This window comes from Scyliorhinus torazame, chromosome 4 (assembly GCF_047496885.1).
Source record: "Scyliorhinus torazame isolate Kashiwa2021f chromosome 4, sScyTor2.1, whole genome shotgun sequence".
Taxonomy (NCBI): domain Eukaryota; kingdom Metazoa; phylum Chordata; class Chondrichthyes; order Carcharhiniformes; family Scyliorhinidae; genus Scyliorhinus; species Scyliorhinus torazame.
The window spans coordinates 97701507-97720122 of NC_092710.1; the positions used below are offsets into that span (position 1 = coordinate 97701507).

Sequence of the window (18616 nt, forward strand, 5' to 3'; positions counted from 1 at the left end):
ATCACAGATGGCTGATACAACACTGCCTAGTTTTACGCCAATCACTTTGAGCAAGCAGGCCCACCACCTTAGATTCTTGATAAGCAAAGGGGATGAATGGTTATCGGGGGTAGGAGGAAATGTGGGGTAGAGGTTCCAAACAGATCAGCCAGTATCTTATTGAACGGCAGTCTGGGCTCAAGGGGCCAAGTGGCCTACTCCTCTTCCTAATTCGTATGTATGATCGTATGTACATTCTCAGAACAACTGGACAACACATACAGCTTGGCCAACAGTCATGTTACTCACCTACTGAGAACAAGCAATTAAAATATGTTTCCCTGTCAATAGAATCACTGTGACTTCATGCTGAGCAGTAGGAGCTATGGGGGGAGGACCAGCAGCTCATTTTACCACAGTGGGGAAATTACAATTAAAGCAGACCCTTTCTTTTGCATAACTGATCAACCAAGAAGAGAACATATGGAGAATGTTTATTTACAAGTGTTTTCTTTTTTTTTAGGGAACTTACAATCCTTATTGCGCTCTCTGGGATTTCAGCAAAACGTAAGTCCCTCTACTGCTGTTAATTCCTCAGTACTTCAGACAGCCATGATCTCCTGGACTCGTTTTCTTCAGACTTTTCCCCGTTTATTTCTGTGGTTATTCATGTCGCCCAGGAGATCACATGGCTTTCGGGTGGGGTGAGTGTGTGCATTGTGATGCACAAGGCATTGCAGTTGTGTCCAGCGGGTCTGGATGGACCCGAAGGACTGTTTTCCTCCCCAACATTGTTCACGTGTTCATTCCTGTAAACAAAGCTGCGACCTGTACTTTGCTGCCACAATTGCGACTGACATAAGCAGTGAAGCTCTGTCATGATGGAAAGTCCAGTAACGTGTGCGGTAGAATTTATATATTTTCACTCTTGCAATGGAGCTCAACCTGACAGGAATGAAAATCGGGAATACGGCTGTGACTGGAAAATCCTGCAGCTGCCTGTCATTTCCAAGACCAAATTTCCAGAGCGTGCCTGTAAGTTTGCAAAATCTGCCTTTCCTTCACTTTGTATCTTTAAGTATCTACTACAACCAAACAAAAGCAAAATACTGCGGATGTTTTTTAATATTCATTTTTAATATTCATTCATGGGATGTGGGCGTTGCTGGCTGAGCCAGTATTTTTATTGCCCATTCCTAGTTGCCCTTGAGAAGGTGGTGGTGAGCTGCCTTCTTAAACCGCTGCAGTCCACCCGAGGTGTAGATATACCCACAGAGGTGGTAGGGAGGAAGCTCCAGGATTTTGACCCAGCGACAGTGAAGGGACGGGGATTTGTTTCCAACTCTGGATGGTGAGTGACTTGGAGGGGAAGTTCCAATTGGTGGGGTTCCCATGTATCTTTTCCTTCTAGATGGTAGTGGTCGTGGTTTTCGAACGTGCTGTCTGAGGAACCTTGGTGAGTTACTGCAGTGCATTTTGTAGATGGTACACACGGCTGCCACAGTGCGTTGGTGGTGGAGGGTTTGAATATTTGTGGAAGGGGGAGCTATCAAGCAAGCTGCTTTGTCCTGGGTGTTATTGAGCTTCTTGAGTGCTGTTGGACAGCTCCTGAACAGCATCTATGGCATCTTGTCAGATTCTTTTAACGTCAGAGGCACTCCCATGCACTCATCCAGGCAAGTGGAGAGTATTCCATCACACTCCTGACTTGTGCCTTTGTAAATGGTGGACAGGGCTTGGAGTCAGGATGTGAGTTACTTGCCATAGGATTTCTAGCCTTTGACCTGCTGTAGCCACAGTATTTATATGGCTAGTCCAGTTCAGTTTCTGATCAATGGTAACCCACAGGATTTTGATAGTGGGATATTCAGTGATGGTCTTGCCATTGAATGTCATGGGGTGATGGTTAGATCCTGTCTTGTCGGAGATGGTCATTGCCTGGCACTTGTGTGGTGCAAATGTTACTTGGATGTAGCAAGACTGAAGAACTTAGATCTGATCCATTAGTTATGGGGATCGCTTAGCTCTGTCATTACTTGCTGCTTATGCTTTTTGGCATGCAAGTACTTCTGTGTTGTAGTTCACCAGATTGACACCTCATTTTTTGGTATGCCTAGTATTGCTCTGGCATGCCCTCCTGCACTCTTCACTGAACCAGGGCTGCTGATGATCCATGGATACCCAATCCTGAGTTGCTAGATCTGTTCGAACTCTATCCCATTTACAAGGGTGGTAGTGCCACAAATACGATGGAGGGTATCGTCAATTTGAACACAGGACTTTGTCTCCACAAGGACTATGCGGTGGTCACTTATACTGTCATGGACAGATGCATCTGCAGCAGGCAGGTTGGTGAGGATGAGGTTAAATATGCTTTGCCCTCTTGTTGGTTCCCTCACCACCTGCTGCAGCCCCAGTCTAGCAGCTATGTCCTTTAGGACCCGGCCAGCTCAGTCTGTGGTGGTACTACCAAGCCACTCTTGGTGATGGACAGTGAAGTCCCCCACCCAGAATACATTCTGCACCCTTGTCACTCTCAGTGCTTCCTTCAAGTGGTGCTCAACATGGAGGAGTACTGATTCATCAGATGGGGGGGGAATGTGACGTGGTAATCAGCAGGAAGTTTCCTTTCCCATGTTTGGTCTGGTACCACACCATGAGACTTCATGGAATCCACAGTCGATGTTGAGGACTCACAATGCAACTCCCTCCCGACTGTATGCTCCTGTGCCGCCACCTCTGCTGGCTCTGTCCTGTCGGTGGGATGTGGCATAACGAGAAGTGGTGATGGTGGTGCCTGAAATCGAAACAGAAAATGCTGAGAAAACCTAACCTGACAACATCTGTCGAGAGAGAAAGAGAGTTAATAGCCAGGAATTTCCGTGACTCTCCACGGTGTATTTTGCAGTGCTGGAGGCTGGCATCAGCGGCCAGCAACATGATCTTCCAGTTCCGCTGATGGCAGAAGGTGTGGAGAATGGGGAAAATCAGTTGGCAACAGCGGGACTGGAAAATCCTGCCAGCAGGAACAGCCTGAATATTTCGGCCAACGTTTCTAAAAGTCATACAGATTTCTCTCTCCACAGATGCTGCCAGACCTGCTGAGTTTTTCCCAGCACCCTCTGTTTTCACTGCATCTGAATGTTGCTTTTAATGGTAAAACAACAAAGACGATTCAGCCAAAGATGTTACGTGCTGTGTTGCTCGAGAGCGATGTTTTGTGAAGGCACTTGCTGAGTTTTTTTCCTCAGAGTTGGAACTTTGGAGGGAGTGATTTTAACTTCAGTAAATTGTCAGATTCTGACAATATTGACATCGATGGAAAGCAACATACAATGGGCAGCCAGTTCATTATCACGCAATTTACGCCATTGATACGGTTAAAATGAGCCCTAATGATGGAAACAGGACCTGAATATAAGGCACTTTACCCAGTCTTTTTTATTTAACAGCTGAATCTCAGGATCATTTTGTATCACCATCGAGCAATCTGCGTTTTACAATCGTTGTCACCAAAAAGCAGCAAATAAAGAAAGTTTGGGACCCTTATGACATTTTCCAAATCAGGGCTAAAATTTGACCTGAAAAAGAAATTTGCAAGAATGATAAATATTTTGACCTATAGCCAAATCATCAAGTCCTGGTGGGTTTTATGAGGTTTATCATGTTTTTCACATCTTAAACAAATGGTTTCTGCTGTACTTCTGCATTTGCCTTGGGGACCTTTTGAGCACAAGGAAGCTGAGAGGAACCACTGGGCAATTGGGCACAATGGCTGTCCACCAGATCAAGGGGAAACACATTTTAAGGGGGAAGCTGAGGAACTGCAGGGGAAGAATGTTGGAAGCCTGAAGACAAAGAGGCAGAACTGTCCTTAAGCGTGTGATGTGATACGTCAATTTTCAAAGAACCCCCCTCCTCGGTATGTAATGTTGAGCGTCATTCCGCCTACTCAAAGGAGAAAGGGCTTCATTCTACTCTGAAGCTTACAGTCTCTGACATGGATTATCTTTGTTAGGGCAATTTTTTTTTTGGGGGGTAGGGGGGGAGTAAAGGTTGGGGGGAGTGTCATAACTTGCAGCCATACATAAAACAAACTGTTGCCTGCATTGGCACAAACATAATTCTTGCCCTCATAGCAGCACCTTCCATCAGAGTGGAATCAATCTGAATTTGAAAAGTTAACTTAACAAATTCCCACAAACATGCTACAGCCACTGAATTCCAGAACCTATTGTTCATTGGTGTTTGAATACTGAAGGGTGGGGGTGGGTGGTCCTGAGATGAGACCCCTTAAAACCGGATAGCTAGGATAACTAGAACAGCTCTGCATAAGTTAGTTTATTGAGGATTGAAACTAATCATACAAAGTATATCCAGTAATCATTATTAACCGTTAAACATGTATTCTTAGAACATAGCAGTGACAGGCATTTTAAACTCTTGCTAATAGTAGTGGCCACAATGCATGATGGGATTTAAGCAGGCTAACTTCATCACATTCCTAAGACAGTCCGAATCAGACAGAAATAATGTGGTCAGCAATAACACAACCAGCTCAATAAGCAGTTCTTACCAGCAACTCTGGCATCCTGCGCTCAGACTGACAATGAGCAGGGACCACACTGAGGTAAGAGAATTGGGTGTATAGGAGAGGAAGAGACACTGGATACAAGGGTCTTGAAAAACAACAGATGGCCAGGGAACAGGATGGAGAAAAAAACACAGTCACCATGCTGCCTAAAGTAAAATTCATTGGTGAAGGTTAAATCTACAGCTACAAGGATTGGATCGAGACCAACTGGGGTGGGCTACTGATTTTTGGAAATTGTATAACTGTTAACCTGAAGCAATGTAAAGCAGAGTGATTTTGGCATTTATCCAAATCACTCTCTCTCTCGTACGTTGAACCAAGCTTGGAAAGTAAAGCCGTCTTCACCAGAGTTGTTGTCTCCGTGAGTCTCCGTGTTAGCTTAACTGCAATTAGGTGGGGGAAATTCCCCACATAAAAGCCAGCTCAATACTCAGTCTCCGAAAATGCTCCTGCAAATACAGTGGTAATTTTCCATGATTCGTGCTGTGTGGTTGGCTTATTTTCTAGTCTGATTGCCTTGTCACTTGCATATACTACCAGTAATAAGCTATCATGCCTGTTGTCCTGTATACTGCCATTTATATCTTCTACCCTTCAAAAAAAGATGAATAATATACTAGGCCACAGGAAGATTTTACTTCTGCTCATTTAGCTTTTTATTCTTGTCACATTAATTGTTGTTGCTTAATTTATATTGTCTCATATGATAAAAGCCTTCATGCAAACTCATTCAAGTAGTTGTTTACCAATGTGCTGGAGGTGGAGTGAGAGGATAGACCATGAATATTAACATATTTCATTCACGGCGCAGCACAATTGCTCGTTAACTTTAAACGTGACTTGATGAACTTCAGAATGTTTCTAATTGGAAAAGAAATAACGCGAGGCGTTATTGAGAAATCCGTCTGAAACGTACACTGAGTTTTATGTTTGCAATGCTTAGTGACATCCAGTGCGTTTGCTGGACAAGTAATATCAGCAGTGGTGTGACAAAAGGTAAATTTGCCAGGTTTCCTGCGCCTGATCATGATCTGTGAACAGAGAGTGAGAAAATACTCTTAAGTACATCCAACCTTTTCCTGTCACACTCCAAAGGACCGTTTTGACCCTGAGCGCCTGGGTTGTAATCTAGGAGAGCAGATTGCCCTCCCAGTTTGGGACATGCCCACCTTTAAATCAGAGGGGTGGAAAGTCAGGGTGTTCTACAATGGAGGAGTGATCAAAAACTCCACCCAGGTGGTGATGGGGAAAATGACTGTCACGATGGACAGCCCACGCATCCCAGCAGGGGGAAAAAAACAGTTTAGACGAGTAATCATGTTTCCCCATTTCTATTGTTTATTTGCTTCCAATTGTCCTGCACACTCTACCCAATCCCAACTCCTGAGGAAAAGCTTTGCTGCTTCACCTGCCCCCAACAGCCGACACAACATTGGAATACTACTCCCTAAAAGAAGCTTCCCAGACATACCTGCCAAAATATCTCCCCTATCCTGCCAGCGCAGACGTCATGTGTGGGCCTGGATTTTCCGAGCAGCAGCTATCATTGTCCGCTCTTACTTTTGCCCTCCCCTACGCCACTCTGCATATCTGGCCAGGTCTTCCAAGCCCGGCGTCTCCAGAAATGTGCAGCTCAGCGTCCCTCTGCGAGTTCTGTCACAGCACTGTAGTGTCGGAGGAAGAGTGGATACCAGCTGCCGCAGGGTAAGTTAAATGTCCAGTGTTAATATTGGTGAATTGGTGAATGAGTGAAAGGCTAGGGAGTTAGGGTGGGTGAAGTCAGGAAGTAAGGTGGGTGAGTTAAGTGCGTAAGTTGGTAGTGTGGCAGGTAGGTAGGGTGCCAGGTGGGTACATGATAGCATGGCAGGGTGATAGGTGGATAGGGTGGTAGATGGATTGGGAGTATTCTGGTCAGGTTGGTGAGGTAGTCGGGTGTTGACAGTGGTAGTCAGAGGGTCGAGGGGAGAGTTGTGGGTCAGGGAGAGTAATTGGGGAAGGGGTCAGTTGTACAATTACTCAGGAGTTAGGCTTGGATCTTCCTGATTTCCTGGGTGACTATCCAGGTCAGTGCTGCGGAACTCTCCAGCTTTGGCAGCAAGTGCTGGGGAACAGGGGAAGTTCACAGTTCCTGGCAATTCCCACGGAGTTCTGCATGTCGGGATCTCTGCAGATGCCGTAGCTTGATGACCCGGGGATCAGGAGATCTGGGCCCATTATGTTTAATTGACAGCCTCTCTCAAGATACTACAAAACCCCCCTTTCATCCTCTGCCTCCACAAATAACCATTCACCACTGGGATGGCATTCACACAGAGGCAGCCAAGCCCAACCCACACCATTCAAGGCTAATCACACAAACAGTAGTATCACAGAGCCCCAGTCAAGCCAATCTCATTGGGAGGTCTTTCAAACCTGTCACTTTACTGATTAGAAGATTTGTTCAGAACAGTGAGAGGCTGTGCAATAAACCTTGTGTTTGATATTTTTGTAACTTGGAGTTATAGTTCTAATGTGGGACATGGGTGATTGTGCAAGGTTGCATTTGAATTGCACAAGCAAATGGTTATTATGTCTGCGTTGGAGACAGTTTTCTTCTTGCATTGCCATTGAGTCTCCTTGATGTCAAAAATTAATTCCTCTTGGTTTCCCTGAGCTCAGCATGAGAACAAAAATGTAACTTGAATTGTTGTGGAGTTAGTACGTTGGATGGATAATTGGGCAATATTTAGAGGCAGTAGCTGATTTGTTGATGGTTTATTTGCGAACAGTTGCAATTAACTGTGTGGCATGATGCTATGTTGTCGATCATATTATAGTGGTGTGTATGGAGGCTATCCATTCAGTAACAACTGTCTGCAACAGCCCTCCAGCCAAGCTGAACACACATTCAAATCTCATTCATCATTTTACAATGGGATTAATGTTGACCATTTCCTTCAGCTGAACTGCCTTTTTATTGAAACCAGTTTGGAATGTGGGCATCACTGGCGAGGCCAGCATTTGTTGCCCATCCCTAATTGCTCTCGGTGAGCTGCCTACTTGTACCGCTGCAGTCCATGTGGTGTAGGTACACCGCCAGAGCTGTTGGGGAGGGAGTTCCAGGATTTTGACCCAGCCAAAGTGTGGGGACGATGATATATTTCTAGGTCAGGGTGGTGAGGGGAACCTGCAGGTGGTGGTGTTCCCATGTGTCAGCTGCCCTTGTCCTGCTAAATGTTGGATGTTGTGGGCTTGGGAGGGGCTGCTTGACAAGTTGCTGCAGCACATCGTAGAGATTATCGTTGCAGTGTCCGAACATCTTGGGATTTCTTCGCAAAAGATATGTTCATAGAATCCCGACAGTGTGTAACGAGGCCATTCGGCCCATCAAGTCTGCACCGATTCTCCCAAAGAGCACTCTACCTAGGCCCACTTCCCTGCAATTTCCCCGTAACCCTGCACATCGATCATTGACAATCCACCTAACCTGCACATCTTTGGAATGTGGGAGGAAACCAAAGCACCTGGAGGAAACCCACACAGACACGGGGAGAACATGCAAACTCCACACAGTCACCCAAGGTCGGAGTTGAACCCGGGTCCTTGCCGCTGTGAGGCAGCAGTGCTAACCACTGTGCCACCGTGAACAATCCAAGTTCCAAGCACCATTTTATTTATAAAAATGCACACAGCACAAAACCAGATCACGCAGGACATCTTTCTGACTTGCCAACTCCCGTCCTTTTTCAGTTCCCTTTTGCTTCTAAACCTCCCCTTTAATGCTCATCTGTCTGAGGATGTCTCCTCCCACTCCAGGTCGCGTTATTTTTAAAGACAACGTTCTTAAAGGGGCCATGTTATGACTTGATATCAGAGCCCTCATAAGGCAGAAACATTCGCCCTCCAATTGACTCCGACATTGCATACTGTTTTACATAATATAGCAGTGGAGGAGGACTTGTGTGTTTAACGTGATGGATGGGGAGCCAATCAAATAGATAGCTTTGTATTGGGAGGTGCTAAGTTCCTTAATTGACGTTGGACCTGCACTTATCCAACTTTGCCTCACTATATAAGTAGAAAGCAAAACCCACAGATGCTGTAAATCTCAAATGCAAACACAGAAATGGACGGAAATGTGTCACAACTCACTTAGCAGCTGAAAGGAGAGAGAATGGTTAATGTGGTGAGACAATCTCTCAGTTTCATGGATTCACAGAATCCCTATGGATTAGGGGCAGCATGGTAGCACAGTGGTTAGCACAGTTACTTCACAGCTCCAGGGTCCCAGGTTCGATTCCTGGCTTGGATCACTGTCTGTGCGGAGTCTGCACGTTCTCCCCGTGTCTGCGTGGGTTTCCTCCAGGTGTTCTGGTTTCCTCCCACAGTTCAAAGATGTGCAGATTAGGTGGATTGACCATGATAAATTGCCCTTCATGTCCAAAAAAGGTTGGTTGGGGTTACTGGATTACAGGGATGGGGTGGAGGAGTGGGCTTGTGTGGGATGGTCTTTCCAAGGGCCGATGCAGAATCGATGGGCCGAATGGCCTCCTTCTGCACTGTAAATTCTATGCCTCCACAGTGCAGAAGGAAGCCATTCAGCCCAGCTGGTCTGCACTGAACCTCCAAAATAGTAACCCGAGGTCCACTCACTCGCCCTATCACTTTAACTCCACCTCACTAAGGGGCAACTGATCATGGCCAATCCACCTAACATGCACAACTTTGGACTGTGGGAGAAAATTGGAGCACCTGGAGGAAACCCACACAGACGCGGGGAGAATGTGCAAACACCACAGTCACCCAAGGTCGTAATTGAACCCGGGTCCCTGGCTCTGTGAGGCAGCAGTGCTGACCACTGTACCACCGTGCCACCCACTACCACCTTGCCGCTGAAAGGGGAGAGACAGGTTAATGTTGTGAGACAATCTCTCAATTTGGTGAAACTTCCAGCCTCAAACATTAAGCCATCGCGTTCTGTCAGATGTTCATAGAATCTACAGTGCAGAACGAGGCCATTCAGCCCATCAAGTCTGCATTGGCCCTTGCAAAGAGCACCCTTCCTAAACCCACACATCTACCCTATCCCCGTAACCCAGTAACCCCACCCAACCTTTCTGTGGACACTAAGGGCAAATTAGCATGGCCGTTTAGCACAGGGCTAAATCGCTGGCTTTTAAAGCAGACCATGGCAGGCCAGCAGCGCGGTTCAATTCCCATACCAGCCTCCCCGAACAGGCGCCGGAATGTGTCGACTAGGGGCTTTTCACAGTAACTTCATTTGAAGCCTACTTGTGACAATAAGCGATTTTTATTTCATTTCAATCCACCTAATCTGCACATCTTTGGATTGTGGAAGGAAATCGGAGCACCCGGAGGAAACCCACGCAGACACGGGGAGAACGTGCAGACTCTGCACAGACAGTGACCCAAACTGGGAGTCGAACCTGGAACCCTGGAACTGTGCAGCAACTGTGCTAACCACTGTGCCACCATGCCGCCCATAATGTTGCCTGAGTATCATTTCCAGTACTCTTCATCTCAATGTGCCCACTTAGCAGCAGAGTCAGATTTACAAATCACTTGAACACTACTGGGTTAAAATCACAATGTAAATTAATAACAAATGTGTAATTAAATGCAGTGATGAATATGTTGACAAATCTTTTAAAAGAGATGGTAAAAATGTATCTATAAATGTATTAACAAGATTATAAATTAATTCTATAACTCTGAGTTAATAAGTGTAAAATAATGTATTCATATCAAATCCCTCTGACCTATCCATTAATAGACATGTTAGATATAAATATTAGCTATATTTATGGCATTCCTTTTTCAGATTTGTTAGCACATTCATCATTGCATTTAGTTACACATTCATTAGTAATTTTGCAGTGTGATTTTAACCCAATAGTGTTCAAAAAATTTGCATTTAGCCTTTTCATGACTAAACTGTTAACTCTTAACAAAGACAGTAATCATTGATTGATTGCTTCTTAACCTACTGGACAAATCAACAGATGCTTGTAACTGATACCACATAGACAGATTTCATTGCGTTAATGTGCCTGACAGCTTGTAAAGTTTGCACATTAATACATGAAACCATATGGCATAGAAATTCATCTGAGGAGTGCCAATATTCATAAGATTACATAGAATCATAGAATTTACAGTGCAGAAGTAGGCCATTCGGCCCATCGAGTCTGCACCGGCCGTTGGAAAGAGCACCCCACGCAAGCCCACAACTCTATATTATCCTCATAACCCAGCAACCCCATCTAACCTTTTTGTCACTGAGGGCAATTTAGCATGGCAAATCCACCTAATCTGCACATCTTTAAACTGTGGGAGGAAACCGGAGCACCCGGAGGAAACCCACGCAGACACGGGGCAGACTCCGCACCGTCAGTGACCCAAGCCTGGAATCGAACCTGGGACCCCGGAGCTTGTGAAGCAACAGAGCTAACCACTGTGCTACATAGGATATACAGCACAGAAACAGGCCATTGAGCCCATCCAGTCTGTGCCAGTTCTCCTCCCATCTTTTTTCATCTAAGTCTATCATTGGAACCCTCTATTCTCTTCTCCCTCATATGTTCTTAAATGCATTTGCATTATTCACGAGTTCCATCTTTTTAAGATGAAGGAGATTTTTTTTCTGAATTCCCCTATTGGGTTCTTGTGGCCTATCTTTGATGGTGCCTCATCCCACAAGAGGAAATATTCTCTCTACATCCACTCTATCAAAATCCTTTCATCGTGTTAAATATGTTTGAGGTCACTGTGGTGTTGGGTGCTCTGAGGTACAGATGAACCAACACGGTTGCGATTGGTACAACGCAGTTTTATTCCAACTTGTTATTTACAGATCTGTCTTGGTACTCAGCACGTGGTGACTGTGTGAGTGTCTTGTTAATCAGGTCCTGTCCTTGTCCTTGTCTCTAGATGGACTGTCTACCAGGTGTCGTGTTTCTTGTCTTATACTGTGTCTGCTCTTGTCTGTGATTGGCTGTCGTGTTATGTGTGCTAATTGGTCTGTTGGTCTATCTATCATGATGTGTGTGTTTGAATATCATGACATCCCCTCTTTTTTACAAGATTATGTGCCTATGTGGTTATAAATATGAATGTGTCCTGAGTGCAGCTAAAGGTGTGTGTGCGTGATATTTACAGCATGTACATGTGGCGTAACTGTATCCATGGGGCGATGTCAGGTGTGGCATGCTAACGAGGTTGTACCATAACAAAAGAAGAAGAACGTTGAAATTTGGACCGATCAAACGAGGCCTGGAACGATAAAACAGTAACATGTTACAATACAATAGTTGCTAAACTTTGACGTGTGAACAGTCTCATAAGTCCAGTCTAGTAGGTGGGCGACGAATTCGGGTTGACCGCCTCAAGGGTGGGTCGAGAACCACCGGCTGAGGTGCGAGCCTGGCCACGGGTGGCGACAGAAGTGGCATGGTATATGGCAGCTCCACGGAGTCGCAATCAGGAACCAGTGGAGGACACGGCGTCTGTGTATGGTTCCGTTGCGAGCGTGGAAGTAGGCGAAGGGCTCGCCGATTGTGCCTACGCACGGATCCATCCGGCATGCGTACCAGGAACGAGCGGGGAGCCACACGTCGGAGAACTTCGGCAGGTGCTGACCAGCCACTGTTTGGTAGATGAATGCGGACTTTGTCTCCAGGGGCCAGGGGGGAAAGATCAGTTGCCCTTGCGTCGTACGATCTCTTCTGGCGATCACGCTGCAGTTGCATCCTATGCAGTACCGGAGCATGGTCTATTGTTGGTTCCAGGATGGAAGGCACAGTGGTTCTGAGGGTGCGACCCATCAGCAGCTGTGCTGGCGAGAGACCCGTGGCTAGTGGGGCCGAGCGATAGGCCAGCAGGGCGAGGTAGAAGTCCGACCCGGCAGCAGCAGCCTTGCAGAGGAGCCGCTTGGCAATGTGAACGCCCTTCTCCGCCTTTCCATTGGACTGGGGATGCAGAGGGCTGGACATCACGTGTGTGAAGCCATACGAGGTGGCAAAGGACGACCATTCATGGCTGGCAAAACAAGGCACATTGTCCGACATGACAGTCATCGGAATGCCGTGGCGAGCAAAGGTGTCTTTGCAGGCCCTGATGACAGCAGACGACGTCAGATCGTGTAGGCGTATGACTTCTGGGTAATTGGAGAAGTAGTCCATGATGATAACATAGTCCATGCCAAGCACGTGAAATAGGTCGACACTCACCTTCGCCCAGGGGGACGTCACCAGCTGATGGGGCAGAAGCGTCTCAGGAGATTTCGCCGGCTGAAACCTTTGGCAGGTTGTGCAGTTGAGCACCATGTTGGCAATATCGTCACTGATGCCCGGCCAGTATACCGCCCCTCGGGCCCTCCGTCTGCACTTCTCGACTCCCAAGTGGCCTTCGTGTATTTGATTGAGAACCAGCTGGCGCATACTGTGCGGAATGACGATCCTGTCTAGCTTCAGAAGGATCCCATCAATGATGGCTAGGTCGTCTCGTACATTATAGAACTGCGTGCACTGCCCTTTAAGCCATCCTCCCGTCATGTGGCGCATCACTCGCTATAAAAGGGGGTCGGCCGCTGTCTCTCGGCGGATGCGGGCCAGACTGGAGTCGTCAGCCGGCAGATTTGCCGCTGTCAAGGCCACCTGTGCCTCGACCTGACATACGAACCCCTCCGCATCTGGCGTCGTGCTCACTGCTCGGGATAGGGCATCCGCCACGATGAGGTCCTCCCCTGGAGTGTAGACCAGTTGGAAGTCATACCTCCTGAGTTTAAGTAGGATGCGCTGGAGACGAGGGGTCATGTCGTTCAGGTCCTTGTTTATTATGCTGACCAGGGGGCGGTGGTCAGTTTCGACCGTGAATCGTGGAAGACCATATACATAATCGTGGAACTTGTCCAAACCGGTTAGCAAGCCCAGGCATTCTTTTTCGATTTGCGCGTAGCGCTGCTCTGTGGGAGTCATAGCCCGCGATGCATAGGCAACCGGGGCCCATGACGACTTGTCATCCCTCTGCAGGAGCACTGCTCCAATGCCGGATTGGCTGGCATCAGTTGAGATTTTGGTGGGACGGGACGTGTCGAAGAACGTCAACACTGGTGCCGTGGTGAGTTTGTGTTTGAGCTCCTCCCATTCCAGCTGGTGTGTGTGTTGCCACTGGAACTCTGTAGATTTTTTTACGAGATGGCGCAGAGTCGTGTGGGAGGCAAGATTGGGAATGAATTTCCCCAGGAAGTTGACCATTCCAAGGAAGCGTAGGACAGCCTTCTTGTCGGCCGGCTGCGGCATGGCTGTGATGGCGCTCACCTTGTCTGCATCTGGACGGACCCCTGACCGGGAGATATGGTCCCCCAGGAACTTCAAATCGGTCTGGCCAAAGGCGCACCTGGCTCGGTTGAGGCGCAGGCCATTTTCCCGTATGCGGGCAAAAACGCGTTGGAGACGATGTATGTGCTCCTGCGGTGTGGTGGACCAGATGATGACATCGTCCAGATATACGCGCACCCCTTCGATGCCTTCCATCATCTGCTCCATGATTCTGTGGAACACCTCGGATGCCGAGATGATGCCAAATGGCATCCGGTTGTAGCAGAATCTGCCGAAAGGGGTGTTAAAGGTGCACAGCTTTCGGCTGGACGGGTCCAGTTGGATCTGCCAAAACCCTTTAGAAGCATCCAATTTCGTGAATATCTTCGCTTGGGCCATTTCACTGGTGATCTCCTCCCGTTTTGGTATGGGATAATGTTCCCGCATAATGTTATTATTGAGGTCTTTGGGGTCTATACAGATGCGGAGCTCGCCAGAGGGCTTCTTGGCACACACCATGGAGCTGACCCATGGCGTGGGCTCCGTGACCCTGGATAGGACCCCTTGGTCCTGGAGATCCTGCAGCTGCAGCTTGAGGCGGTCTTTAAGTGGCGCAGGAACCCTGCGAGGTGCGTGAACGACCGGGATGGCGTCCGGTTTGAGGCGAATTCGGTATGTGTATGGCAGTGTTCCCATGCCTTCGAATGCCTCCTGGTTGTGGGCGAGGAGCGATTGGAGCTGTGCGTTGAACTCTGCATCCGGGAAGTCAGATGTGTCGTCTGGAGAGAGAGACAGAATTTGTTGCACAAGGTGGAGAGCCTTGCATGCCTGTGCGCCCAGCAAGGAGTCCTTCGATGAGCCAACTATTTTGAACGAGAGTGTGGCCGTGTGTGTTCTGCGTGTCACCTGGAGCTGGCAGGATCACATGGCCGGGATAACGTTCCCGTTGTAGTCGACCATCTTGCACCGGGATGGCTGGATTAGTGGTCTGACCTTCCTGGCAGAGAATGCTGACCATGCTATGAGGTTGGCGGATGCGCCAGTGTCCAGGCGGAAAGTGATCGGCGATCGGTTGACCGTCAGGGTGGCACTCCATTCGTCGGCCGGATTGATGGTGTTGACCCGGTTCGCATCAATGACCGCAACCCGGAAGGCATCTTGGTCATCTGTGTCATTGTGTTGGATGTCCTGATGTGGAGGCTGGATGGTTCGCATGTGTCTGTGAGGTTGTCGGAGATGTGGAGGATCCATCGGTTGAACCGCTCGACAGTAGGCAGCATGTGTGGCCCATCCTGCCACAGCGTAGGCATTGTCGGGTTTTTGCAGGACATTGCCCTTTTAAATGTGCAGCTCCACAGTTGCCGCACGTCATTACGTCATGACGTTCGTTACGCCACTGCGCATGTGCAGTTCGGTCTTGCGTCGGGCGCGCCCGCGCAGTGCGTCCCTCGATGTTGCCGTTGGTTTTGGCGCGCACAAGCGCAGGAGACCTCTCAAAGCGTGCGAAACGGCCGCCCTCGTCCAGGCCGCGGGCCGGGAGAAACTCGATTGCCTGGATGCGTTCGGCCTTGTGGGCAGCCTGGCTTGCCGATTCGATCGCTTGGGACCCCCTCCCTGCCGATTCGGTCGCCTGAAATTGGGCAAAGCGGCTGGTCGCATTTTCATGCAGGACACAGGCTTCCACTGCAGATGCTAAGGTCAGGCCTTTAATTTTAAGAAGCTGCTGGCGTAGGCCACTGGAGGCAACGCCAAAAACGATCTGGTCCCGGATCGTGGACTCTGAGGTGGTGCCGTAACCGCAGGACTGCGCGAGTATGCGGAGGTGCGTCAGAAAGGGTTGAAAGAGCTCATCCTTACCTTGCAGGCGTTGCTGAAAGATATACCTCTCAAAGCTTTCATTGACCTCAACGTTGAAGTGCTGGTCGAGCTTGAGGAGGACCGTGTCATATTTAGATTTGTTCTCGCCTTCCGCGAACACCAAGGAGTTGTATACATCGATGGCGTGCTGACCTGCGGTATCAAGGAGCATGGCAATCTTTGTTTTGTCCGAGGCACCCTGTTTTTCGTTGGCTCGCATGTACAGTTCAAATCGCTGCTTGAAGAGCTTCCAATTGGTGCCCAGGTTCCCAGCGACTTGCAATGGCTGCGGTTTGTTGTTGATGTCCATGGCTCAGGATGGCAGATTTGCCGGCAGGTATCGATCCACTCACTGGTATCATGTGGTGTTGGGTGCTCTGAGGTACAGATGAACCAACACGGTTGCGATTGGTACAACGCAGTTTTATTCCAACTTGTTATTTACAGATCTGTCTTGGTACTCAGCACGTGGTGACTGTGTGAGTGTCTTGTTAATCAGGTCCTGTCCTTGTCCTTGTCTCTAGATGGACTGTCCACCAGGTGTCGTGTTTCTTATCTTATACTGTGTCTGCACTTGTCTGTGATTGGCTGTCGTGTTATGTGTGCTAATTGGTCTGTTGGTCTATCTATCATGATGTGTGTGTTTGAATATCATGACAGTCACCGCTCAGCCTCCTTTCTTTGAGAGAGAACAGTTTGAGAGAGGTTTTTCAGCCTTCAGTATCAAGAATGAGACCGGCAGCCATCGGGCAAGTACAAGGCAATCCGGACGAGTGCCTGGAAAAGGCTGTTTTCATTTTCAAGTAAGTTGCTCAACACCTGTTTGGTTGCACTCAACACAGCCAGTGCCCACAGCCACTCTTTCCACCACTGCCCGTTCCCATCATGGCCATTACCCTCTGGACCCTCCACGTTTCCACTTTCCCCCTTTGAAAGCTTATCAGAGCAGCATGGCTGATTTTGCAGCCGCCTAATCTTCGACAGGTCATCTTCGCTGAACAGCCTGAGGATACCCATGATGCGTCTGCACCTTGCCTACTCGAAAATAATGAGGTCCCCCCAGTCCCAACAATGCGTGCCCACTGGGCCGATCCATTCAGCTGCTGAATTGGCCCGTAATTGGTCACCCTTCAACTTCCAGGACTCGTAATTTGCAAATGATTTTGAGTAACTCGGAAGCATTGTGAACTGTGAGTGATAAGCTTCAAAAAGACGTCGAAAAGATAATGGGATAATGAGCAGACAAGTGTCAGATGAAATTTAGCGTGAAGTGATTCATTTTGGTAATGTCGTGGAATTCCATGAATTAAACACTGAAGGCTCGGGTACGGCTTTCGATCAATTTATTCTTCCAACATGCCGGGAGAGAACTACATCAGAGGCACCTCCAAAGTGGCATTTTGCCATATTCCAGACTCTCACTGCATTGATACATTTCAGACCCTCCATACAGCAAATTTCTTGAATTCCAAATAACTTTGCATGTATGTTTACATTAACCAGATGTCTTTGTTGCAGGTACAGGGTCCACCCAGCTCGGATTATCGGTCTTTTCCCTTACCCCTGGAGGTTGACCTAATCTCTCTAACTCCATGGTTTCCCTACTACTGTTCTGATCTGTTCTGACTCAGGGCTATCCTTACACTATCCGTAAGGCCCTGCAACAACACCAGAATCATTTAGACAACTTATCGTATTGATACGGACCCTGGAGGCGTACAAGAATCAATTTATGTGTAGCTTGCTGTCCACATCAGCATTTAGTTTCTGAGCATGTTGGTTATAATCCTTTCTAATACATGTTATAATCCCTTGAATACATTTATTTTATTTTAAATCCCCATAACAGTGAGACAATATAAAATAAAGGACACAATTCTGAAAGGGGTGCAGGGGCCGAGGCACCTAATACTAATAATCTTTATTAGTGTCACAAGTAGGCTTACATTAACACAGCAATGAAGTTACTATGAAAAGTTACTAGTCGCCACACTCCGGCGCCTGTTCGGGTACACAGAGGGGGAATTCAGAATGTCCAATTCAGCTAACAAGCACGTCTTTCGGGGGGAAACTGGAGCACCCGGAGGAAACCCATGCAGACATGGGGTGAACGTGCAGACTCCGCAGACAATCATCCAAGCTGGGAATCGAACCCAGGTCCCTGGTGCTGTGAAGCAACAGTGTTAACCACTATGCTACCATGCCACCCGATAAATGCATGCTAATCATTGACAATGGCAGGGCAGTTTGAGGAAGTGGTCAATAACTCATACAAAATCTGGATTTATGGATAGAGGCATGGGGTATAAAAGCAAGGATGCTGTTCTGAGCACAACACTTCAAAAAATGAAAATGAAAAGAGTAAGATGTGCAGGTTACAGGGCTATGGGGATAGGGCAGGGGAGTAGGCCTAGGTAGGGTGCTCTTTCAGAGGGTCGGTGCAGACTCGATGGGCTGAATGGCCCCCTTCTGCACTGTAGGGATTCTATGGGTTTCTGTCCCTGTCAACTGGTATCAGGCTGCCCAAGAGCAGAGGCCTCCAAGAACATGGAGGGGGATAGTTAATCAGCACTCCACGATTGATTGCTTCTTCCTGTGATGGATGAGGCCACATCAGCTGGAATAGAAGTTCAGTCAATATGTTCCAGCGTGTGGGGCAGCCTTTTCCGATACATTTAGCGATGTTGCTGTGTAATCATTATAGGGGGTCTGTCTGCTGGTGAACAAGCAGAACCATTATTCTAAACTCTCTCTTACTGCTGATGCACCGTAGGGCAATGACTACAAATTTATATTCAGCTGGTTGAGACAGATTGGGTGAGGTATTTGCGAATTGGGTATTGGGTCAGTATGTAACTCAGTATAGACA

At 47.8% G+C, this 18616-nt stretch overlaps 1 protein-coding gene across 11 annotated transcripts in view; it reads left to right on the forward strand.

Annotated features, from left to right (window-relative positions):
- The window catches only part of adgrb3 (adhesion G protein-coupled receptor B3), a 1156404-nt gene that overhangs the window by 605337 nt on the left and 532451 nt on the right, over positions 1-18616 (forward strand). For all 11 annotated transcript variants that reach the window (XM_072498355.1, XM_072498358.1, XM_072498361.1 and 8 more), the window contains one exon: positions 503-546. In XM_072498355.1, the coding sequence (XP_072354456.1) occupies positions 503-546 (44 nt within the window). The remainder of the gene's footprint in view (positions 1-502; positions 547-18616) is intronic.